The sequence below is a fragment of the Pseudorca crassidens genome, chromosome 4 (assembly GCF_039906515.1).
Source record: "Pseudorca crassidens isolate mPseCra1 chromosome 4, mPseCra1.hap1, whole genome shotgun sequence".
NCBI lineage: Eukaryota > Metazoa > Chordata > Mammalia > Artiodactyla > Delphinidae > Pseudorca > Pseudorca crassidens.
The window spans coordinates 34,857,055-34,882,293 of NC_090299.1; the positions used below are offsets into that span (position 1 = coordinate 34,857,055).

General features: G+C 36.9%; 1 protein-coding gene and 1 long non-coding RNA gene across 3 annotated transcripts in view; one reads left to right on the plus strand and one right to left on the minus strand.

Moving 5' to 3' along the window:
* LOC137223530 (uncharacterized) overlaps positions 1 to 4,085 on the minus strand; it is a 180,781-nt gene extending 176,696 nt beyond the window's left edge. Inside the window, exon 1 of the long non-coding RNA XR_010942909.1 lies at positions 3,951 to 4,085. This is a non-coding gene — a long non-coding RNA (uncharacterized lncRNA). The remainder of the gene's footprint in view (positions 1 to 3,950) is intronic.
* On the plus strand, positions 1 to 25,239 carry CXXC4 (CXXC finger protein 4). 2 transcript variants are annotated; one of them, XM_067735440.1, is made up of 4 exons: positions 1 to 290; positions 412 to 487; positions 2,922 to 4,267; positions 22,199 to 25,239. In XM_067735440.1, exons 3-4 carry the CDS (start codon positions 3,179 to 3,181, stop codon positions 22,241 to 22,243), a joined length of 1,134 nt encoding a protein of 377 aa, XP_067591541.1. In that variant the 5' UTR covers positions 1 to 290; positions 412 to 487; positions 2,922 to 3,178; the 3' UTR covers positions 22,244 to 25,239. The 2 variants fall into 2 exon arrangements, with proteins under 2 accessions (XP_067591541.1, XP_067591542.1); XM_067735441.1 differs by having other exon boundaries at positions 1 to 487.

Below are 25,239 nucleotides of genomic sequence, written 5' to 3' on the forward strand. Positions count from 1 at the left end.
GGGCAGAGGGAGAGAGAAGAGACCGAGAGAGAGAGAGGAGAGGAGAGGGGGAGAGAGAGAGAGAGGAGAGACTCCCCGACTCCCTCCCACCCTCGCACACAGCGACTGGAGACGGACGGAGAGCAACGCGCTGGGAGAGGAGAGACCACCGAGAACAGCCCCGCGCTCTCACACATACACTCACACTCGGCTCTTTCCTCTCCCCCCACCTCCTCCTCCTTCCACCCCCACCACTAACACCATCTCCTCCTCCTTCTCTCTGCAACAAGAAAAAAAAAAGCCATTTACAGGTATTTTTTTTTTGATCCGCATATTTATTTATTCCCCCGTCCCCAACAGTTTGTTTACAAGTATTAAAGTTGTAATTGGGAGCTGCCAAGACACATCTGGATTTGTGTTTCTTTGTGTTAGGGGGTGATGTGCAACTAATTAAAGGCAGACTGGCAGCGTCTGCAAATTCTAAGGCTCCCCAAATAAAAAGAGACTGGTAAGTGATTGTTCTTTCTCTTTCTCTGGCTTTTTGCTCTTAAATGTTTGCTGTCCGTTGGGATTGTAAAAGTAGATTATTAATGCTGGACTCCAGCGATAAAAGGCGTCGCTGTATTAATTTATTAATTAATCTGCACCCGCCCCTCCTCCTGAATGTTAAATATGACCTTTGATCTCTATGTCTCTGGTAGACCAGACATACAATATTAGGCATGTACAGTCACATTGTTTAAAGGCAAAACAGGATCATGAAGTATGGATGTCTAATTTAGCTTTGGAATAGGACTATAGTTATTTGTGTGTGTTTTATTTCATTTTTTAAAGAAAATCCAAACAATAGCTGTGGTTTAGTACCTTTTTCATGCTCCAAGATGCATTGATTAAACAATAATGACCTGGATGCTGGGCACAATCATTTTCTACAGTTTCTGGTGGCATTAAACCTTGAGGAGGGAAGGGGGAGGTGATGGTAATAAGGAAAGCTTCTTTTTGGAGACACCACTCTGATACTTGGAAAAAGGGACATTAAATTATTTCTTTATTTGGAACAAGGTCAAAAGACTAAAATGTTGACATTTTTCCCTCCACTCAGTGTGCTGGTATCTAATGCATGGTTGGCATAACTAGTTTTTACTGAGTAGTAGTTATTATGGTCTTGCAGTTACAATGTGATTCGCAGAAACTGAAGCTATATGCATATTCTTGCTGTGTCTTCCCCCACCCCCTTCCCAGCATCAAGAATATTTAGCCAGGAGCATTTTGGGGGCACCCTTTGTATTGCCTTCAGACCTCTGAAGGGAGCAGTTTTCCCTAATGCGAAACCACAGAGGTGGTTCCTGAATGATTAGGGACTTGCTGTGATTGAAAGATGCCTGCTAGCTTCTAATCCAGCCTGGGGTGAGGTTCCTTATCTTGATTTACTTTGCTTAATAGGGATTTGTTTACATAAACCCCTCTTTTTAGGGTACCTCATCATCAGGTCTTGAAGTTTTTGCACTTGGAGTTTGGGCATAAATGGTTCATTAATCTAATTATAAGCATAATTGCTATAATTGATATCCATTTTGAACTGAATATTTGAGACAGACTACTGGGCCCCCATTTAAAATTCCCTGAACTCCACATTCTAGACCAATATGTGGGCTTCAGAAGATGTCACAAAAAGATATTCTGCCCCCCCCCCAAAATCTGGAAACAAAGAAACTGGTTTTTTAGGTTAATATACACTTTATGTTTTTGCTTTACTTCTCAAAAGGCTGTGATGTACCTCTCCCTCTGTGATAAACAACTAAAATACCTCTTCCTAAGCATAATAATGGCCTGTAAGCAAAGAGATGAATGCAAATACCCAGTTAACATTAAACTTTCCTGTAAAACAGAGCAAAAGAAAAAAAAATCATTTTAATGATTATTTCTTCATGGAACACCTTAAATGATTCCCCCCTACTTTTACTCAATGTAAAAAAATCAGTGACTGTGAGAGATCCTCAAAAAGTCCATGCTTTCTTCTTGTCTTGGGAATAGACTGGAGTCTCCATTAGGAATTATTGGGAATATTCTTACAGAGACTGCAGGCACTTGGTTTAAAACCTTTGACATTTTTCTGTATTATTAAAAAAATTTTTTAATCTAGTCCATCTTTCTTTTCTTTCTTTTAAACAAGTAGAACACCACCCTCTTACCCCCTCCAAGCCCCACCACCAAATGGCTTGTACAATTGAGACCCGTCCTTGGTCCATTGAATTAAGACCCTAACAGAGCCAGCTGTGCTGGGATTCAAACTAATGACCGCAGACACACAAGGACACTGTGGCAGCTGGTAGTTCTTTTCTCCCTGCCTCTTTAGTTCAGATTGTATGTGGGCAGTCTCTTAGCTCTCAGTTGTATTGTGTTTGCTTACAGTTTATACTCGGATGTATTGCAGACTTTCTCAGTACTTCATTTGCTAATTTCCTGTTCATTTTCCTCATAGGGCCATAGCAGTTTTCTACTTCAGAGCATTTGCATGCCCAGGCAGCACTTGTTCATACATTTCAAAATGTTTAAATGCCCTCTGCTTATAGGTAGTATCGCCCTCCCACCCCTGATTTGCATGTCTTTAAGCACTCCAATTGCCCTTTTCCCTCGGCATTTGTCACCCCTGTCTTTCCTCTTTCCCTGGGTATCCTGGCTATTAATACATTTTCTCAGGAGGGTTATAAGAATAGGGGGGAGGAGCCGTGGTGTGCTGTGGGGAGGGAGAGAGCGGGCCTGGGAGCGTGGGGGAAGGATGGGAATGGGGGGGGGTCACGTCTTGATGATTGTTATGCAAACGACCTGACGAAGAATGTGGGAGCTTTCAGCGTCTGCGGTGGGGTGGTGAGGGAGGCTGTTTATTTATTTGTCCATCTTTTTCCTCGTGCTGCTTGTTGGAATGACTTTCTTTATTTTAGTTGTAACAGTTGGAGGATAATGCAAAGGAAGACGCTGCCTGGGAATTCACCGTCTGTGGAAATGCGCCCCAGAGAGGAATAAAGCAGTCCTCACCTTGCTCTCCCCACCCGGACCCACTTTCCCCTCCCGCCTCGGCCCCCACCCCGGCACCACCATCACCCCCTTCCCTCCCCCCCACCTTCCCCCCTTTCCCACCCAGGTGTCGGACCAGACGGTCCCCACTTCCACCCTGCACCCCTTCTTCCCCCCCTGTACCATGAACACCAATGTCTGCGTGGAGCCCGGGCCGAGCCCGGAGGCCCCGGGCTTGCCCAAGGAAAGCCACCTGCCCGAGGGGGCCCTGAACAGCCTTGTGGATTACAACTCGGAGATGGAGCGCTACCGCTCCTTTGCCACCTCCTTCTACAAGACCAACGGGGGCGCCTTCCCGCAGGCGGCCAAGATCGCGCGCATCACCACCCCCATCTTCCCCAGCAGCGCCGCCGCCGCCGCGGCCGCCGCGCGCATCGGCATGTCCCCCTGGAACTGCGACAACGCGGCCACCGCCGCCGCCGCCACCGCCATGCTCTGGGGCAGTGGCGGGGGCGGCGGAGGCGGAGGCGGCGGCGGCGGGGGCGGCGGCGGGGGCGGCGGGGGCAGCAGGAAATCCTCCTCCGCCGCCGCCTCCTCCTCCGCCGCCTCCTCGGCGATCCTCCCCACCGGCGGTGGCGGCGGCGGCGGTGGTGGCGGCGGCGGCGGCGGCGGCGGCGGCGGCGGCGGCGGCGGTGGCGGCGGCGGCGGCAGCAGGACCAGCATGCACCACCGAAACGACTCCCAGAGGCTGGGGAAAGCTGGCTGCCCGCCAGAGCCGTCGTTGCAAATGGCAAATACTAATTTCCTCTCCACCTTATCCCCCGAACACTGCAGACCTTTGGCGGGGGAATGCATGAACAAGCTCAAATGCGGCGCTGCTGAAGCAGAGATAATGAATCTCCCCGAGCGCGTGGGGACTTTTTCCGCTATCCCGGCTTTAGGGGGCATCTCATTACCTCCAGGGGTCATCGTCATGACAGCCCTTCACTCCCCCGCAGCAGCCTCAGCAGCCGTCACAGACAGTGCGTTTCAAATTGCCAATCTGGCAGACTGCCCGCAGAATCATTCCTCCTCCTCTTCGTCCTCCTCGGGGGGAGCTGGCGGAGCCAACCCGGCCAAGAAGAAGAGGAAAAGGTGTGGGGTCTGCGTGCCCTGCAAGAGGCTCATCAACTGTGGCGTCTGCAGCAGTTGCAGGAACCGCAAAACGGGACACCAGATCTGCAAATTTAGAAAATGTGAAGAGCTAAAGAAAAAACCTGGCACTTCGCTAGAGGTCAGAGGAGATGATTTCTTGTTTCCCAGTCTCCCCCCCTCCCTCCTCCCTCCCCTGTCCTCTCCCCTTCAGGGCTTCGTGTCTGGCTTCAAGATGCAGTACCCCTTTCCTGAAGCTTCATTCAGGTTGTAAGATACAGTTGTAGGTGGTTTGCGGAGGTCATGGCCTCTCCGCCACCCTCCCCAGCTGCACTTCGCCTGGAACCGCCCTCCATATGGGGAGGGCGCCCCTCCTTTTTAGCTCCGGGAGGAAAACTAATGTAATTGGTTTGAAAAATCAGAAGTTTCACATTCAATATGGTCAGAAATTTCCCTTGTTGGTTCAAAATGACCCCTCCCCCCTTATTATTTTTAAAAGCATCACTGCCCAAAGGGTGGGACACATCACATTCTATATACTTTTATTGGGCGAGACTTATTAGTGGCCCAGTTGTAAAAGTGAGGACACAGTTTGTGGCACACAAGCCTACATTCCCATTAACACACACACACACACACACACAGAGTAATCATTGAAACGGAAATACATTAATTCAAAAGGGGATTTTCTACCCTCTTCTAGGATAATTTTTCTCCTTACCATGACAAAATGTTTGTTTCCTCATTTTATTTTCTGCATACTTGGTATTTTTCCGGAAAGTGGATATAGTATAGAAAGCTGAACACCATTTGCAGTTTTTAAGGAGAGATGACTTAGAATAGATACAATTTGTAGCAGGTGATGGTAATTTTATTTAAGACTGTCTTACATAGCTTAGAAACAAATGATTCCTAAAACTCAGTTATAAAAAATATAAATTTGGGGTTCTGCATTTAGCAGATTAACCATTTTGTAGTCACAAAATTGTTCTATACACCAAGCACTGTTTTGTTGGACACCCTATTTGGTCAATAATAGTTTCTTTTTCCTATATGCCCTTAAAACAGACAACGTACAGATTATCACTAAATTACTTGTTAAATTAGGCTTTTAATTATGTTAAATACAAAGATTGATGTGTTTGGTGGAAATTTCGTATGGTGACCTGATCAAAACAAAAGGGGAAAAAATGGAAAATCAGAGGTAAATGGGTTTGGTGGTATATTTAGTAAAGAAATATGAACAGGTAATCATATTTAGCCTCTTGATATAATTTACAGAGTAGATGGCTAAGTGTTCATATATAGGTGGTGGATGTAGCATTAGGGAATATTCAATGGGCTGGATTGTAGGCTGAGAGCGGTTCTCACAAGTTAGTATCAGAGGGAAATCTGCACATTCTTTTAAAAAATTGTGAACGTGGCTTAAAGGAGTTTTCTCCAAGAAGGACTGGTCTTTAAAAGGAGAAGGGAAAAGAGTTAAAGATCTTTGCATGTTTGAACACAAGTAAGATACAGTTTGGTTTTTTTAAGTTGTATTAATATAAGTCAAAGCAAATAGCACTTTGGAATTCCCTCAAAATCAATTTATATTGATATCATTATTGATTATGATCAATTCCATCAAAATATTGCATTGATTCCTCTTTATAAAAGAACCCATCTCTGTTGAAAGTTTGACTTTACTCCAGGGTGGTTTATTACATTTCCTTTGGCAACTCTGCTTACGCAAAGATAACAGCAATTATAAAGGCGTAGGTCCATGTGTTTTCTTAGGTGGCAAAAATTAGTTTTTAGCTTTGAATGATCTTCTCTGGATTAATACAACTTCTCTAGGTCTCTAAGGCCCATGGGCAGTTAAAATTCAGTTCATACTAAAGCCTCCTGTTATTGCCCAGTTGATAGCACTACATAGCTTTTTTTTTTTTTTCCTCTCAAACTATAGTATCTAGGATTATAAAATCTAGAATTATAGATTTGGTGTTGCTAAGTGGCCTTCAACTTTTGCTAGACTCATGCACTGCCTTCATCCCAGTTTAGGGTATGTAGTAGATAGGACCACTGAATAATTCTCATTTATTTAGTAAGTAACCTCTCTGAACGAGTTTAATGTGAGTACCAAGAGGTTTTCTGCACAAGTTTCTATGCTGATTTATTAGTCTAAACAAATTTCATAAGTTTCCTTTTTTCTTCCTTTTGATAGTTTTCCCACAAACTTATCATGATCCTTAAGTTTCTTAGGCTTTTTGATCACAAAATTCCATAGTACTACTTTTTCTTCTCTTTTAAAATTCTGTTGATCTTCAGAAACTGGGGTGTGGATGGGAGGGGAAACACATTTCTCTCTTTGTAGAGCTCTCTGAAGATGTTCTCCTAGCTATACACCCCTTCCTACCAGAGAATTGTTCTTGGTTCAAAGCTAAGATTCTTAATGGAATGCAATTTGGCAGAAAGAAAGAAAAAGTTTTGTTTTTTTAAAAATTTTAATTGGCTAACATTCTAACTAGGTCATTTTAAAGCGGCAAAGGCAGCATGATTGCCTTAAGCACATGTGTAACCACACAGTTATCGTTGTAGGAAACCAGCTGGATGCATGTCAGAGTGACAGGGTTTACATGACTGAACCAAAGCTGGAGCAGTGGTTGTGGGATGGTGAAAAGTACCCCTGCTGACCTGCTTCCCTCTCTAATTTGGTTTCTGTAACTTATCATCATCTGTGGAGATGTTTTAGATGTCAGGTAGACTCCCTGGCTAAGGATAGTGATTTGGGGATTCATTATGGATATCACCTGTGGATTTCAGGTGTAAGTTCAGTAGCGAATATTTGTTGACTTTAAATTATGGACACCAATTAATATCTGGATCATAGTCATCACTACTATTCTTATTTATCACTTCAAGCCCCATGTGCTCTTCTTTCCCTTTGACTTATTCTCATGCCAAATACTGGAGGCGTAATCAGATTCTCAGGATAAGGAAACTGAAATTAAGACAGATTCACATAGATGTGTTGGGATTCTTGCCCACATTTTTTAAAGCTTCCCCTCTGGCATTCCTTTTAAAACTGCTTTACTTATTTCCACGTTTTCCTGCTTAGCCTCATGTTAAGAGCATCTTAATTCCTTAAAAATATATTAATAAAATCACCCCTTTATAGTATTCCATATGATAACAATGCACATAAAACAAACTTAGTTTTCCTATGATACTGTGCACTGTATAGTTGCATATAAGACTATTCATTTAGTCAATTACTCTACTAAAAAAATGATCACTGGTTATTCAAAGCAGTCATTACAAATTCTGTATGCCCCTGTGCAACAAAACTTATCTTAAAAACTTGTATCCTCAATGATCAATATTAAGTTCCCATATATTTTAAGAAATGTGATTACATAGTATGATAATACATTATATGACAGGCCTTTGTCTCACACAAAGGTAATCTCATACAAAGGGAATCCTGTAGTTTTTATATTCACAGCAGTTACATTTCTGATACTGAGATCTAACTTTTTTTAAATCTCCCAACCTGATATGACTCAAGGGAGAAAATTGTCCCGTGGGTAACCCCAGCCTCGTAGTCCCTGAACATTGTTCAGGTGACATGATTGATCTCTGTGGGACAGCATTAGAGACCACACAGATCTGGTTTCTCTCCCATTAACTGATTTATGGAATTACATTAGTAAGCAGTGCCTCGGGAGACTTCCCTGCCCCCGCTCTTGGCTCTCTGCTGAGCGTACACACCGCTGCCACCCAGGCTTTCTCTGAGCTAGAGGCAGGGGTTGGAAGAACATTAGAGTGAAGAGACTGAGAAACTGGAAAGTCAGGAAAAAGGATAATCTCATCTTCTTTCTTTTCTCTCTTTTAAAAATTTATCTGCTGAATGAACGGGCCCCAAATAATTTTCCGCAAGTTAGGTTGAGGTCCTAAGAGGTCTCGTGGAAAGCATCCAGATATTGCCCCACTCTTGGTAACTGGATTTCGAAGAGTGTTCTAAGGGAGGAGGGACACATTTCCTATATACGACGTTAAGTTCTAAGAGCTTCAGCCACACAAATGGCAATTGTAAAATTCTGGACAGAGCATTGTCTGCGATTTTTGCAGGAAGGTGGCACCTGCTTCCCCACCTTTTCATTTGTAGACCACACATGAAATAGGTGTGTCACTCAAACTCAGACTCTGTATGGTTAAATAACAAAACCGGTCAACAATTGAACATGTCATATAAGATTTGGAAGTTTGTGACAAAAAAAACCTACAGGTAAAATACAAATGTTTCGTATCTTAAACTGCAACATACAACAGTTTGTCATTTTATATCATAGTTCAAAAATGAGTTTTCAGTTTCAAGAATCAAAAACATCCCAGTATAAAAATACACATTTTTGTTTTAATCAAAAGGAAAGAGGAAACTTTTCAAGAAATTCAAACCAAATGATAGTAGATTAACACTAGAATGTAATATAGAAATAACATAGGGAAAAGAGTCTGAATTTCATAAATGCTAAGGAAAAAAGCTCAGAAAAGTTCAGCTTTGACTAAAGGCAGAAAATAGATTTGTTGCCAAGACATCAAAGTGTAATGCAAGTCCAGTGAGATTCTTTCCATCACTAGATTTAATTTAAGTTAGTCAAAGTTGTTTTTAAAAGAACCACACATTTTAAAATAATTCCTAAATGAAAATCATACCCCTTCTCATCCAAACATCATGCAAATTCTAACCAATCTTTTGGATGGCAATTAGGAATAGTAGAATAAAAGCAATTAAAAGCATTTGTAAATTATCCTATAAGAATGTTTGTTTGAAGTTCAGCCATCATTAAACAAAATAAAAATAAACAATCAAAAAGCCAGTAACAACAAACTTTAGACTTTAATCATATAAAAGTATTTGGATATTTTAAGTGAGAATGGAAAGTATATCTAGTGATGAAGGAAAGAAAAGTTACTTGGTTTTTAAACTTTTTAATGAATTGATTACTGAAGCATTGCTGCATATTTTGGTTAGTTTTAGTCAACTATTCTCCTGGGTGAATAATTAAGAATTTTGCGCAGTGCAGACTTACAGATTGACAAATACAGGACAATTTAGTAAAATAGTCTGTAAGACTAAAAACTTAAGGTGTTTAAAACGACATGGGCATTTCATCCATATTTGTTCTAGAGTACAAGGTTGGAGACTGAAGAACTATGGCAGGGTGATCCTGGAGACACTGGTAGAATATTCCCTCTGGATATAAACGTAAACCAAAAAACTACTGGAGTGTTCCCCAGGAACAGGTTGAAGTGTATCTTAAAAAAAAACTCATCTGAAGTAGTTGGTGCTCTTAGAACTTACTGTTCAATCTCAATTGGTCAGATTGAATATGTAGTTTACTTTTACCAGAAAACAATTCACTTTTTAATTTTGCTTTGGAAAATTGTAACAAAATGTCCTACTATCCAATAAGTTTCACAAGCCTGGATATGCTTCAGTCTCTTACATTTATTTTTATTCATATTTTACAAATATTAAAAATGAGCTCATTCATCATATAAAAATATCTACTTAAATTAGTAGGTTAAATTCAAGATTTATTGAAAGGCCCATGTAAATATGCAAGTTGGAGAAAGGACTACTTCTCTTTCAGTTTTCCTCTTTATTTTATTTTATTTTTTATTTTTCTATATTTTTATTTTTTTGCGGTACGTGGGCCTCTCACTGTTGTGGCCTCTCCCGTTGCGGAGCACAGGCTCCGGACGCACAGGCTCAGCGGCCATGGCTCACGGGCCCAGCCGCTCCGCGGCATGTGGGATCTTCCCGGACCAGGGCATGAACCCGTGTTCCCTGCATCGGCAGGCGGACTCTCAACCACTGTGCCACCAGGGAAGCCCTTCCTCTTATTTTTGGATTAGTTTTTTAAAAGCAAAAATGAGCCCAAAATAATGGTAAAATCTTTCATCTTTATAAGTGTGATTTTTCAGTCACCAATTAGAACGTCAGATGATCTTGGCTGGGGAAGTAGAGCACTCTAGATAATATCATTTTTTTTTTTTTTTTTTAACAAAAACCTGTTTTCAAGACAGTACTTTCTTTGGTGGGATCAGTGTAAATTTTGAGGATTTTGTGCATGCATAATTGTATTCCTTCATTTGTGCTGCAATGCTTCTGCTCATTCTTAACATACTTTTTCATCTAGCATTTATGCTATTATCCTTAGTAGTTTCAAAATATTGAGGGAGGGACACACAGGTGGTTTTATCCTTCAGTCATATCTTGTTCCATCACATGCAAACACCTGTCCTGAAATTGAATTATTCTGCAGGGTAATCGAAAAGTCTCCCTCTATTCAGCATCACATGTTTTCTGTTGTTTATTGAGTTATGTTGCAGCATACTTCAGATGCGACAGACATTTAATAATGTTGAAGACTTAGCTCTGCAGGGGCTAAAAGGATCCCAGCAGGCTTGTTAACTTCTACTCTAAAACGTTATGAGAAATATTTTTTTCTCTGTGAAACTCCAAGGCTTTCTCTTAATTTATTTCAAGAACATAAGAATCCATAGCCAGGTATGAGAGCGAACCTGTGAAATTTTTTTGTTTTTCTATTTTTTTGATCTTTAACCTATCGATATCACGTTACATTTCTTACTCAGAAGACAGTGGCAAAGCAAACAACTGCTTTTCCAAAGAACTAATAGCTAAAGATGCATTTCTTTGGCTGATATAAAACCAAATGTAAATTATATTTAGAAAAAACAAACTACTAGTTTCTTGGCTTTTCACTTATTTTATAATTAAAAATAATATTTGGGCCCTTGTGGCTACATTTAGGTGATAGATTGTGGGAAGAGCCACTAGTTTCAAGTAACTTACCAGTTGAACAATATTAGCTCCATCAGCATTACTTCTCTGAACTTTATTTCCTCAACTGTGAAATGGACATAGTAATACCAACCTTCACTACAACTTTTAATATTGTGTGTAGGTTCATGTTCTTTGTATACTGATAGATGCTATACGATTTCTCGTTCCTAATTTAAAGTCATCAATAAAAAGTAGAGGAGAAGACAATTACATTTACAGATAATTCAGTATACCAACAAGTTACTTACAGTTATCAGAAATTAAAGCCCACGTAGACTATTTTGTGGCTTTGAGTTTTCTGAATATTTGTCTTAATCATCCAGTTCACCAAAGATCTGGCATGATTTCTCTTGGAAAGAGATAAACCTGATAAACAAATCCTCCTTCCTCACCAAAGGCACACCACTACCATAAATTTCTGTATCTTTTAATAGATTTTGTGTGTGTGTGTGTGTGCATTTCAACTCAATACCTTTTTTTGGCTACTATTTCCTTTATTTGGACAGACACAGGAGTTGCTCTAAATGTGCCTTTGTGAGTTTAAGAAAATCATTGTAAGAAATGGTTAAATGCTCGTCACAGATTCTGGTTGGAGAACATATTTACAAACACTGGAAAATTGTAGAGTTACTCTTGTTTTCGAAGATGGGGTGTGAGTGTGTGTGTGAGTGAGTGTGTAGGAAGTTAAACAGGTAGATACACATTTTGAGATTAAAAAGTGAAGTGACTATGCAGAGCTTTTTCTTTTTAATAAGAAGAGAGTATTTATGAAATGAAGAACGTTAGTGAGCAATAATAGAAAATGTTGTTGGTTTTCTGGGAGAAAATAGTGATAAGCCCTAAAAGATTTGGAATACTAACCAAGAAAGCTTTAAAAATGAAGGAGAAAGAGATATTCAAGCCAGGGTGCAATGCAGTATCTAGAAGAAGTTCTGTCAGGATAGGGTATGGAAGTCTGCTTTGCTGACTATAACTGCTGAAGCAGTTATAGAAGTTTTGCAGAGAATGGAAACAATAAAGGGGGGAGATAATGTTTTCATGCTTGACTCAATACATTTGGTTAGGGAGTCAGAGCCGAGTCTAAAGTTCAGTGGAGTGGCCGCTGAATTAGAGACAAGGAAAAACAGATTGTGTTTTAGCTGGTGTTATTATGTTTACTTATGCCTTTGAAACATTTGGTAGAATAACTCCCGAGTGGAACTGAATACTTCCAAGATGGGTGGAAGATGGGATTCCATTTAGGTGTCATATTCATCTAAACTCATATTTCAGAGGACGTTCTGGAGCAAGTGAAGAAAAGTGTCAAACTATGGGGGAAACTGTGGTGAAAGTGCTGCTTCTTGCTCAAGGACTTAAAAAAAACCTCTGGATGATTGATAGTATCAAAAGGATAGAGATCAAGTAGGATGAGAGAAGAAAGGGATAAATGTTTATAGAGCAGGAAGAGTCATGGGCATTTCTGTGTATTTCAGCAAATCTGGCAAATTCTGGAGAAGATGTATTTTCTTTAAAACTTTACAGAGTGAAAAGAGATGAAATAAATTTTTAAAAGAATAATAGGCTATATAGATTTAATTGGAAATGATGATTATGAGTGATGGTGAATCAGTGGCAGAAAAATAACTGTGCTGGGCAAAGACTTCTCTATGGGAAATGTTTGTAGGTTAAATGAGATCAGGGATGGTTTTAATGGAGTCGAGAATAAGGAAAAGAGATAAAATTCTCAGTTGTATGTAGATGAATGCAAAGTGAGATGTGGCATCTTCTCAGAAACACTCAGTGTGCTCTAATTGTCAGTCATGAAAAACAAAATAGAGAACACTAGCCTTTAAAATGCCAAAGGATATACATATTGGTTCTTCTATGTAAGGCTGCTCTCCATAGAGTTAAATGCGTTATGAAGTGGAGTGGTTTTGGATTTTCCTCATGTGATGCTTTTCACATGTACATGTTATTTGTATGGTGTGAAGCTGTGTTTTGCAAACTGCAGGTGACAACACATTAGTGGTCCATGAAAACCAATGTGTTGGCTTATCGCCAGGATTTTTAGAACATAGAATAGAATGGAATGCAGCAGAAAATATACGTGTATCACATGTAGTAAGAGTACATATTGTTAAACTTTTGTTTCAGTTATGTATGTACACATAAATGTATGTGTATGCATGTACTAGGCTGCTATGTAGAATGTATTTCCAACTGTTGATTGCAGTCAAAAAAGCTTGAAAAACACTAGTTTAGTGACAGCCACAACACTATTGAACAAATCTGTAGTGAGGAAAGAAATTACATTTGTAAATGGAACAATGTTACCAAGATAAAGAGTAAAATGTAAATGTGTTTCTATAAGCAGTGTGTCTTTACTTCTCCTAGGCAGGTCTGTACCTAGAAGGTATATTTATGAATTCATGGTATATGCTAAACACATGGTAAACCCTTGATCAATTCAATTCAATTCAACATATCTTTAGGTAGGAACTGTTATTTTCTGAGATTTGTAGTAAGTGCTGTGGATGCATACACACATCTTCGCTTAAGGAACTCAAACTTTTCCTTATTCCTAACTGCCTTTTTAAAATACCTATGTCATTCCCTAATTCTACATCTTAATCTTTCATCCAATTAGCTCCCTACTTACATTCTTAATTCTCAGCCCCCCAAAATGGACGCATTTCAAGTGATATAATTGTATCTTTAGAAAACTCTGAAAGCAATCTCACACCTATTTAAAAGCCTTGGGATTCCTTAATTCATCCTTGGCCTAGTTGTTCCCAGATCTAGATAAGAAACACATACTGCTATCTGTGATTTCTACTTGGCTACCTCATGTGGTTATGTTGTGTAGTATTAAGTTTTCTATTAGTACTCCAGAATTTTTCAAGGAATAAGAAAAGAAAAAGGAATTCTTGCCTTGAACATACTGAGAATCTACAGTATGACTTGTTATATCAAGCATATTTTACAGAGTACTGGAAACCCTTGTATGACCTGAATAAGAGAAAGAGCTATATTGAAAGAAAGAAATAAAGGAAGGAAGAAAAGAAGAAAGGGAGGGAGGGAGAGAGGGAAGACAGGCAGACTGTAGTGTTATAGATTAAAGAGAAATGAGAAAGGAGCATGTTGGCAGAAAGGATTGTCATGTTCAAGGTCATCTTTTTGAGTCTGGTTTAAATAAGAAATTAGTAGAAATGGTTAATGCCTCAAATTTTATTTGAAAGATGCCATGAGTCTGGGTTTAGATTCACTAGAACCACTCAGCATTTTTTCTTTTCATTTACCATAGTGGATAAAATAGTTTCATGTAAACTAACTAGATTTTTTTTCCTCCTAATTTCTCTTTAAGAGTAATTTGCTCAAGTCTGTAATTAGAAACATAGAAATGCCAAGATGGGAAAACTGATGCTAAAAATTGATGATGGTGTTTAGGGAGATAGAGGCCATCAGCATCTATAAACAACTAACTGTTCAAAAATATCAGTGTAATTTTTAAGGGGTTATACAGAGAATTTCCTGGAAAATACAGAATTGCACATATAGAAAAGAGTCCAGAAAAATGATGAAAAGAATATTAATCACTAGAGCTTATAAATCCTGTGCCTGAAAAAGGTTAGGCTTATTAATTTACTCTACTAGTTAGTTAACTATGCGATTGTGACTCTGTTTGCATGAAGATGGAGTACATGATACACATAGAAAAAGAAGTAGTACATGGAAATTCCCTGAGGAGAAATTTGACTCTTAAATTAAGGACTTGCTCTAGAACAAGATATGGTGATACCATGTTAATGCAGACTGCTTCACAGTGTATGCCCTCTTAATGAGGGAGATTAACCAAAATACATTTCTAAAGAGCCAAGTAACATGTAATAACTTGATTAAATTAAAATTGTTGACTATATACCTTTTAATTTTATTATTTAAACAGAAAATTAAGGGACGAAACCAAGAAGTCAGCATGACTGTGAATTTAAACATTCAGTGTAATGGCAATTGCGGTTATTAAAAAGTTTTTTTTTTTAAAGAAATACTCCAAGCAACATGTGATTCTCAGAAGTATAGTTTTAATCAAGTACATTATTTTGCTGATAATATCTAATGACTGTGAAATGTTTGGAATTTTCTCTAAGTTCCTCCAAGCAATTAATGGACATAAAACATGCTTTGGTTTCTAGGCTGGGTCTATCTCAGTGGTTGGCTTTTTGTCATAGAAGATACTGAACCAAATGAAGTTCAGTGACTACATTCAAAATATTATAGAACTTAGCCCAAGAGGAATTTTCTATTAAACTTATTTTCACTTTTTATGTAATATAGAAAAAAATGAATATTTCTCAAACTCCCACATCTCTAATAATCAAAAAGAAGCACCATAATTTGAATTTCTTATAGAGATTAGGTGTAACTATTGTATTTTATTTGAATAGAAGTTAGAGGCTGTCCAAATCATGGCTTTGATGGTTTTAAAAATCACCTCAAAAAAAAAAAAAAACCTCAAGTTTTTTAACTGACCTCCCATTTCTTCACATTTTATGTGAATATTTCTTCTCTTCAATAAAAGGTGACAGTTCACTGTCTGCTTTAAAAAAATAACCAAAATTTAAAAAAATTGTCCAACAACTTGGTCATGAAAAGAATGCTGGTGGTGTTTTCAATAGCTAATTAGCAATGATCTCACCTAAAGGTATTGTTGTAGTCAACAGGAATCAGTAGAGTGACTTTGAGGGGAGATAGAATTATTTAACTTGTGTCTGCCATATATATATATATATATATATATATATATATATATATATATATATGCATTCATACATTCATATATATGTATGTCTATTCAGATTCATTATCATATAACCATATATTTTTTCATAAAGATTTAAACATATCGGCATATATAAATAAAATTAACTCTAGATATTTTAATCATTCTTGACAGTATTGATTTTATTAACCTGATTTTTGCTTTTTTAATATCAATTTTACTTTTAATTTCCTTTCACACTTCCTCTTATACATAGGTTAAAAATAATATATAAAATATTTTTTCAAAAGCATCTTTTAAATTTATGGATTGTTGAAAATTTTTTCTCTTTCTGCTTATCCTGGTACCATCCCTATTATAGTTTATTTTTATAAATCCAGGACTATTTTAATCACTAAACTACCCATGTGTAACACAATAAATTTGCTTATTGTTGGAAGGATGTGGTTTGAAGTGTTTTTACCAAAAGCAATTGAAATATAATCCTATATAGCATTAATCAAGACACTTGCCTAAATCAAGTAGTTACATTAGATACTGAGGCCAAAAGTGGGTGCCTTTTTTGGCCACTTCTGGACCAGTGGGAATTTTGGTGTCAACCTGTTACTTCTCTTCCTACCAACCCACTCCTTCCCCATATACACACACACCCACCTTTGGACAGTTGTTTTCCGTACTGGCTCTACCACCATATTGACTTGATTTAGCACCTTTCCAACATAGTATATAATCTCATCTTTCCATTTACAAAAGTTAGCTAAGTTTAAAGTCATGCCATCACAGTGGTGATGGGGAGGGTGGTGGTATTCTCATAGGAGGGGGGAAGAGGAAGAGCCCTCATATTTGCAAGGCAGAAGAAGTAGCAGGAGCAATAGCCCACAGGGAATCAATCCTAATGAAAAAGCCATCTCTAGTTCCACCATTAATCAGAGAAATCCTGGCCCCAAATGTCAGTTTGGAAACCAGAAAAGTGGAATGCTCCTTATAATCATATTTAAGACCTCCAAAAATGTGGGTCGTAAAAGTTATGCAGTTACTTATTTGGTGCTTTCTCCCTTTTAAAGAGGGGTCTAATATTCCCATTAGTGGTATTTGATAGGTGTTTTTAGTTTACATCTGGATCATGGCCAAAATAAGGTGTGAGTATACCAAAGACTTGTACAGTTATATGATGAATGAATCTGAATTATGAGAAAAATTAATCTGGTAGACAGCACATATATGATACATGTAAATTACAACAGGACAGAATGAGAAAGTAAGTTAGGTGTACTTTGAAAAGGGGAAACAGTGTATACTTATATTAATCCATATATTTTAAAATATTGGAATTGTTAAAATATGAAGTTATTTTTTATTATAATAACAGTAAATTATTGGGCTGTGAGTTTATCATTTATCATAAATTAATTGTTCTCTCAAACTTACTGAACTATGCTATACCTGTGCTTGCTAATAATTCTACTATAGTTATTGGATTATGGTTTTTAAAATATACTATTTGTAAATAGGATATAGAAAAATATTTTTGCCTAAAACATCTTGGGGAGTCTCTAACATTTACTAGGTATAATTTTAGACCATAACTACTGATCATCCAAATTTGTAATAATGTGCATGTGTGTGTGTCTTCACATTCACAATATTGTACAGTATATGTAATACAATTTTCCATTTCTCCAATTAGGTTTTGAAATTTTGTTGGTACAAAAATTAAGAACCTATATAACTTGATATTTTAGCATTTTTTGTGAATCAAATCAGAAAAAAAGTAGTTTTTTTTTTAACCATGAGGAATCCTTTTCCTTTTGTTCAGCCACAATACCCCAAAGTTTGAAAGTTTCATATGAAGCCAAAACAAATATAATCAAATGTCTAAAGGCAAACAATGATTCCTGCTATTCTTTTTTTGTCATATTTATTCATGTACTACCTGTTGCAGAATTTCAGTGATTCATTAAGGTTTTCAAGTTCTAGTGCAAAGAGGTAAATCAAATGTGGTGAGGGGTTCCAATTTCAAGGACTTAGATGCTCAGAAGTCTAAGAAACTTATAGTGGAGCTTCTCACAGTGAAAACAAAAGTTTTTATTTGAAATATATGTATTACAAAAGAGTTTATAAGAAGCTGTATTGGCTAACTACAATTCGAAATTGCTTTGCTTTTGGTTGGAAAAAGCATACTTCCCATAATTATATGGGGATCGGAAAATGATCGGTGTTTATGTTTCTTTAATTAATAATAAATGGGGAAACAGGAAATTATTTTTTGATTAATCTAAGAATAATGGTACCCCAAAATACTGACTTCAGCTTGGGAAGTATTGTATTAGAGCCATCCTGTTTCACAGTAGAATTCTGAAGGCCTATGTGAATCACTGAGACTTTTGGATTAGAAACTACATGAATAAATATTGGAAAGATATAGTTAACTTTAGTTACAGAATTTGCTAATGTCTTAATTATTATCTCAATTTATAACTTTTATGCATTCTGAAGTGAATTTCAGCATCGAGTTGTCTTTTATTTGCTCTTTAAAAACTCATGTCTAGCTTTATTAAAAATGATTAGTTTTGTTTGGTGTCCTGAATACTGCAACATTTTACATATTGTATCTAGCTAGACGTGAATAGCCAATCCCATATAAATTCATATGTAGGAAAGTATAGATACCCAATTTCAGTTTTTAGGAGATGAGTTTTTATTAGGCTTGACATATTTTAAACAAGAGTATGTAGGTGCATGCCCGACCTAAAGATAACACAGTTCACATGACTGCCTACCAAGCACCAAAAGAGAAAGTTATGCTCAAATTCTTAAGGTAGCGGATTTGGGGATGTTTACTGATTTTAGGTCATTTAATTTTTTTTTCATTGCTGATTTAATGAAAATCAAGCTGAAATACATTTCTGCCAGAGACATATTGATAATTTTTGTATTCATTTTTTTAAAGAAGTAAATGTAAAACGTACTTAGATTTGGATTATATAATTATTTTATTCAATAATTTGCCTTTTAAAGTTATTTAGGAGGAAAACAGAAGGCATTCCTTTAAACTTGAAGGTCATTCTGGGTCTGGCTCTTGTAGGGGTGAATTCCCTGAAACACCATGCTTTACAGCAGTACCAGGAGAACTGGGGGCTGCAGGTTTCTCCCCAGGCCTCCTGGGAGCAAGGCTGCTGTTTGCCAGTGTTTGCACCGGTGTGAGCGGTGAAGACTGCCTTAAACAATGCTGATCAACTCAATTCTATTCTTTACCTCCCCACCCCCTTCTCTTCCTGGGGAATCTGGCTTCCCTGTCACTCAGGATAACGATTTCCTGCAAGCATCACTGAGATCCAGAAAGTCACTGTAATCTCATCAAGAATGTGATTCCCCAGCTGGGACTCTTGAATTTATATAACCTGAAAGTAGCTGGTTAGGGTGCTTAATCCACCACATTGGTGTGGTGAAGCCCCCCAACCATTTAAAATAGAAGGCCTCTTACAAAGACGACCTCATTAGAGAAGATATGTCCCCAAATTAGGACAGACTTAATTAGAACCCATAATTTAACCCAATGGTTTACATATGAAAACAGTGTTGCTACCCCCATTCTGGCTTAAAAGAATCAATCCAGGCCTTAAGGAAATTTCCAGTGAGCCCAGTGAAAATTGGGCAGGAGATTGGATATACATCTGTTTTGTGTGGCCTGTGGGATGCTGAAGCGTTTTGTTTCTTTTTTTAACCCTGGAATAAAACTTAGAGAATCCTCACTTCAAGTTTCTGGTGAATGCCTTGAAGATTTGTTCCAATTAATGCACCAGTGATTTTCCTAAATCTTCTCACATATTTTAGGTGATTTCCCAACTAATCATTTTTAGGGTTCAACCTCAAAGATCTTAATATAAGGGAGAAATAATTTTTAATAGGTGCATCCCTGCTTACCTTCTCCCTTTCCCTGTAGCAATAAATTGTCTGTATCCTTATTTTTGGAGATACATACTGGTCTCAAAATTGTATACATACTAATATGTACACATCACAGTGCAATTTTGTGACAGGTCATGACAGTAAAGAAAACTAGCTCTCTGCTTTTCTCATATCGGCATTATCTAATTACTATTTAGTGCTAACAAGCATTGAGAAGCGATTATCTTTTTCCTCACAACAATGACCTTTGATCTCGGGTGGCATTTTATAAAGCTTGCTTTTCCTAAATATTGCAGATGAAATTGAGTGGTGGAAAGGGGCACAGGAAGAGCCAAGAATTGGAAGAGAGATTTAAAAATGAAACTAAGACATAAGGAGTTCATCTCATTTAAAAAATGTGCTCCATATATTTCTTCTGTTTATCTTCATAAACATATATGTTTATCAGGATACAAGATATATAAGTATATACTTACAGTCTTATTTCCAGTTGGCATCTGAGAGTAAGTTGGCATCTCTTTGTCACATACTGTACACATAAATGTGAATATATATGGATATATATGCACATGTTTATTTTTCATGTGTGATTCTGCAATGCATGGATATGCTTAGATCTAACTTATCTTGTTAAAAATGACTACATTTATATAAGTATGCATACTTATATAAAATTTATTCTTAGTTGGCATCAAGCAGCAAGTTAACATCTGGTGTAAACTAAGTTTTCATTTACTGCTTATATATATATGTGTGTGTGTAAAGCACGAATATTAAGATGAATGAATATATTTTCTTATTATTTCATACAGTACTTTTAATAATGATTAAATAAGTGTAATGAGCATATATAATTATATATATCATTTAAAAGTTACTTTTTTAGAAGTAGTAAAGGGGTTTTTCTCACCAACCAAGTCAAATGATGGGGATCCAGGTATGCGTAGTGAACTGGCGAGAAGAAGACAGATTAACCCATGAGGAGTAGGGAGTACAATATTAGTAAGTACTATTTTTATGGGAATAATGGAACTTTTTGTTTGTGATTTTAGAAAATATTCACAAGTTTTAATATTTTTTGTATACCTATATGTAAATTTGAATTAGACAGCGTTAGTTTGTTCTTAACACGTTCATTGTGAAATATATCATGTTGACTATGAGCACAGTTTTTTTAAACTTCTATTTAAAGAGATAAGCCAAAATGGTTATTTTATTCATTTAAATTTCATTTGACCTCTCAATTAACACAGTTTTATTTTTAGATGACATTGCTACAGTAGGACGGTGTCAACCAAATAAGTCATATATGAGAAAGTAAATAAAAGCTAACCTCAATTATTAAAGAGTGTTTGTAGTAGAATTTTTCATGTATTTTCTGAAAATTCAAGTGCTGTTAACACTGTCTTAAGATGTGTTTACAAGGGATGTGTGTGTGTGTGTGTGTGTGTGTGTGTGTGTGTGTGTTCTTTTATACCTACTCAGTATTTTGGTAATATTCAACATCCCAATTTACATACTTACTAATCTATAGCAGCTGTTTTATAGGCTACACAGGCCTGTTGGACAGGTCTAAGGAAGAAAATCAACTTCTTTTTGCCCTCCAGGAAAATTTACTCTTAGCTTGTTTTTCCTCATGTATCATCAATATGTACTCATGTGATTCTGTTTTATAAAGAAGAGTATGGCATGATGAATGACTGTAACGTTAATATATAAAGGAAAATTTGATAGCTTAACTACTGTTTATCCAACGAAAAACCCCACAGTAACTGTAAGCTTCTCGTTAAAAGGATTGCTCATACATTTAGTGCTGGCTTATTACTCCTTTGGAAAACTATAGTATTTTTCTGGTGCAAAAGGATCATTATGCTCCACTGAGTATCATTGGTTAGTTACAAGTTTGTCTCATATGTATGACATTAATTTGTTGCAAATGCAGACATTTTAAAATAGTGGTATATTTTGTCCGTATAGTTCTCATTCCATTATATGTAGGAATGTTTAGCATTAGTAGTTATTAAATATAGACGTAATATTGATGTTATATTTGTTGTCCTGTCGTAAAAGAAATTCTCCAGAATAAATAAATTACTTCACTGAATTCTGAACATCAGCCTTACATAGGCTGCATATGTATGTAGCAGATACAGATTTTAAGTATGCTTGCTGGCTCTAGCAAGCGTACTTAAAATGCAGCCTATGTAAGGCTGATGTAAGTATATACTGTATCTGGTCTTCCTACTATTGGCTAATAGTTTGAACCTCCCCCTTTCTTCTGATTGCCATCCATGTTCTAGGCTGTGTGTCCTATATTTTTTAGACCAATATGTTTTAATCATTATATTTAGTAAATTATCATTAAATTCAATATTCTAATTTTTGTAATATTCTAAGATTAAACATTTGTTTTTTATTAAATGTTGAAATATACAAGTCATTATGTTGTGTATAGCTGACTGAAAATATTACTGAAGTGTAAAGGAGAAAAATCTAATTTTATATTGACATAGAAAGAAAGCTTAACTTGTTTTCTTGCTCTTTTTTTATAGAGAACACCTGTTCCCAGCGCTGAAGCATTCCGATGGTTCTTTTAAAGCAGTAGTATATCTTATTTTCAAGGCATTTGGAAGTGAAAGGCAAACTAAATGTCTTGTTTTAAGAAACTGCTTAGTCCACCACTGAAGAAAATATCCAGATATTATTTTCATTTTATGTATAGGGGTTTCTTCAAAAAAAAAAAAAAAAGGAAAAGAAAAGAAAAAAGACATATAAAAATAATCTGGGAGCTTGGGGAATTGGCCAGTCTATTTACTTTCAATACCCTGATTCTTTCTTTGATGTAATTTAGCTATCCTAGTGAAGTTGTTGTCTATTTTGAAAGTGGCTGTAAAAAATAAGTTTGGGTAAGCCCCTGCTGTAAAATCATGTATCTTTGCAAAGTACATATCTATACTTCATTTTCAAATATATGTGTTTCAGTACTGTAAACTGTACAGATAGCAGCTTGTATTTTGTGTGTTTAGACACAAGGAGACAATCATCTCTGAGCATCTATGGAGATTAACAGTTTGTACACAACAGTCTGGTTCTGCGAGTTAAATCTGGAGCAATAAATTTTAGCTTTAAATATTTTTTGCCAGTTGTTTCTAGGAGCAGCAACAGCAGTGGCATGTTTTGCCATGCATCTTTCCGTAGAGACTTGATGCCAAGTTTTATGAGACTAAAAGATGATGATGCATCCAGCAATTACCTTCAGTTGTATTGTTCTAAGAGGGGAAGATGTTAGGAAAGTTTCAATTAATCTTTTGAGCACTATATTAGAGTAGTGGTTATGCACTTGCATTGCTTACAAACGAGCTGTACAGAAGGGTATACCTCCCAAATCCTTAGTGTAGTTGACTTGTCTCGGGTGGCACTGTAAGGCGGAGTACTCAGAGTAGTTGGAACATGCAGAATCAGTTGTATAATTATTTTTTTCTTTAAACTGTTTTCTAGGATACAGGATAAAGTATCATATCTTAGGGGAGAAATTTATGACTGACTTTATTTTTCCCCAGCCCAACATGGGTGGTATGTATTTTTTTGTTTGTCTGTTTTTTGCTCTTTTTCTTTTTTGGTAGAAAAAAAATAAACACTTAATAAAATGTACCCAAATGTTTAAATTCCATGTATGATATTAAAAGGGTAGTTTTGTTTTAAAATTTGAATACGTAAAGGCCTCCTGCATGAGGCATGGCTAGGTACATTTTTAAATTCAAAAGAATGAAATACATTCATGAAAGTGAGGCTTTTAAATCGCTTTTTATCTCCCTTTCTCACAGCCTCCTGGTTGCAGTGGTGGCCTTCCCCTAGGCCCTCAGTGGAATGTTCCATTGCTTCCATTCCCATTTTTGTCACTGGATGCTTTCATTCCTGAGAAGGCAGGACCACAGTCTGTGGAATTCCATAAATGCAAACAGCCCCTAAACAAAAGGAGCTAATGCTTCATAGGACCCGTGCTACCTTTTCAGGTAGTGTTTGGTTTTCTTCTGGCAGTCAGGGTTCTTAAGGCTGTCCCATTAGGACAAATGTTTGAGATGACATGATCCCTAAGAGTTTTCTTCCTTTCTTTCTTTCTTTTTTTTTTTTTTGTTTTTTCTTCTGCCAGATTAGAAAGACTATTTTCAGCTTCAGGAATAAAACAGAGTTTAGCAAAAACACATGGAGTATCCAAGTTGCCATGTTACTGTAACTTTTGTCCTCTAGTCACTAGCCACCTATTGTAGCCCGTGACATCCATAAGCCTGCTGAAAAGTTAGCAACGTGGATAATGTGAAGAAAAATAACTTGAGAAGAGAAAGGGTGATGAAAAGGACTGTAAAGTTTTAGAAAAACTAACAGATGAATAATTTTAAAAGGCTAGTTGTAGTTTTGAATGGGAAATAATACGGACAGAGGAGATTTTTTTAAACTCAGAAAGAGCACTTCATCGTTGGGTGTGGAGAAGGCACTTACAAACACCAGTGTGAAAAACAAGGTGACTTAACTTGCCTAGGGTCTGAATGCAAGGTCTACAGTTACTGTCAAGTAGCCTTGCTGAAGAAAATTCATTATGTATTACACTTATCCATGTTTAGAGAAGAGAATTATCACAAATTCAAACGTGATGTATATTAATTTTGAGATAGCTTTCTACTTGATGTATATTCCTTTGAAGGTTCTAGTTGGAATTTCTATATCTGCTGTGGGACCAATGAGAGCTGTATGAGTTATTTCTTGTTCCATTTTTTATTTTATTTGACTTTTTTTTTAACCAATTTGCTAATGAATTACAAGTAAGTGGAAACTTACTTTCACATTTGAATGGTAAGGTTGCCTGGCTTTTTGGAAAATGATGATGGTTATTACAGAATTGAAACAAACTTTTATTCAGGCTGCATTAGGCATACGGTAACATATTAAGATCTCATAGCAATGTACTGTGAGTCTAAAATACATGCTAGTATTGCATGTCTGATGTGTTTTTGTTTGTTTTCTTAAAGAATTAATGAATCTGTATATTGTAAAATGTGATGTTTTTACATGTCAATTCAATTTTTTAATGAAAGAAAATCTGTTGAGTATTGATATGGAGAAATGCAGCTTTTCCTGAATTCTCTTATGTGTTTTTATTCTTGACATTGTTCTTTTTTAAACCGCCCATTTTTTTATGCTTTTGGTTAAACTGTATTTATATAATGTAGGGTGCATATATGGTTCTCTTTGGTGATGTTGAAAGATATTACTCTTCCAGCCTCCCCTCAGTTATCTCCCCTGTAAGTCAATGTATCGAGAACTTGTAAAGCATATCATTACAGCCCTGAGGGATTGAAAGATTTACATTTTTCGTGATTCTAAAATACCAATGAAATGTAACTTTTAAAAGTTCCTCACTGTATGTTTCATATTCAGTATCAAGAAAATTCAGAAGATAGCAATCAGATGTAGATCTGATTAAAAATTACATCTTACAAATTACATATCAGATAAGCCAAATAAAAAAACTATGTACGAGAGGTCTATCTGTGTACACAGGAGTCTTGCCTTCTCTAGGTGTAGATGAGGAGATGCC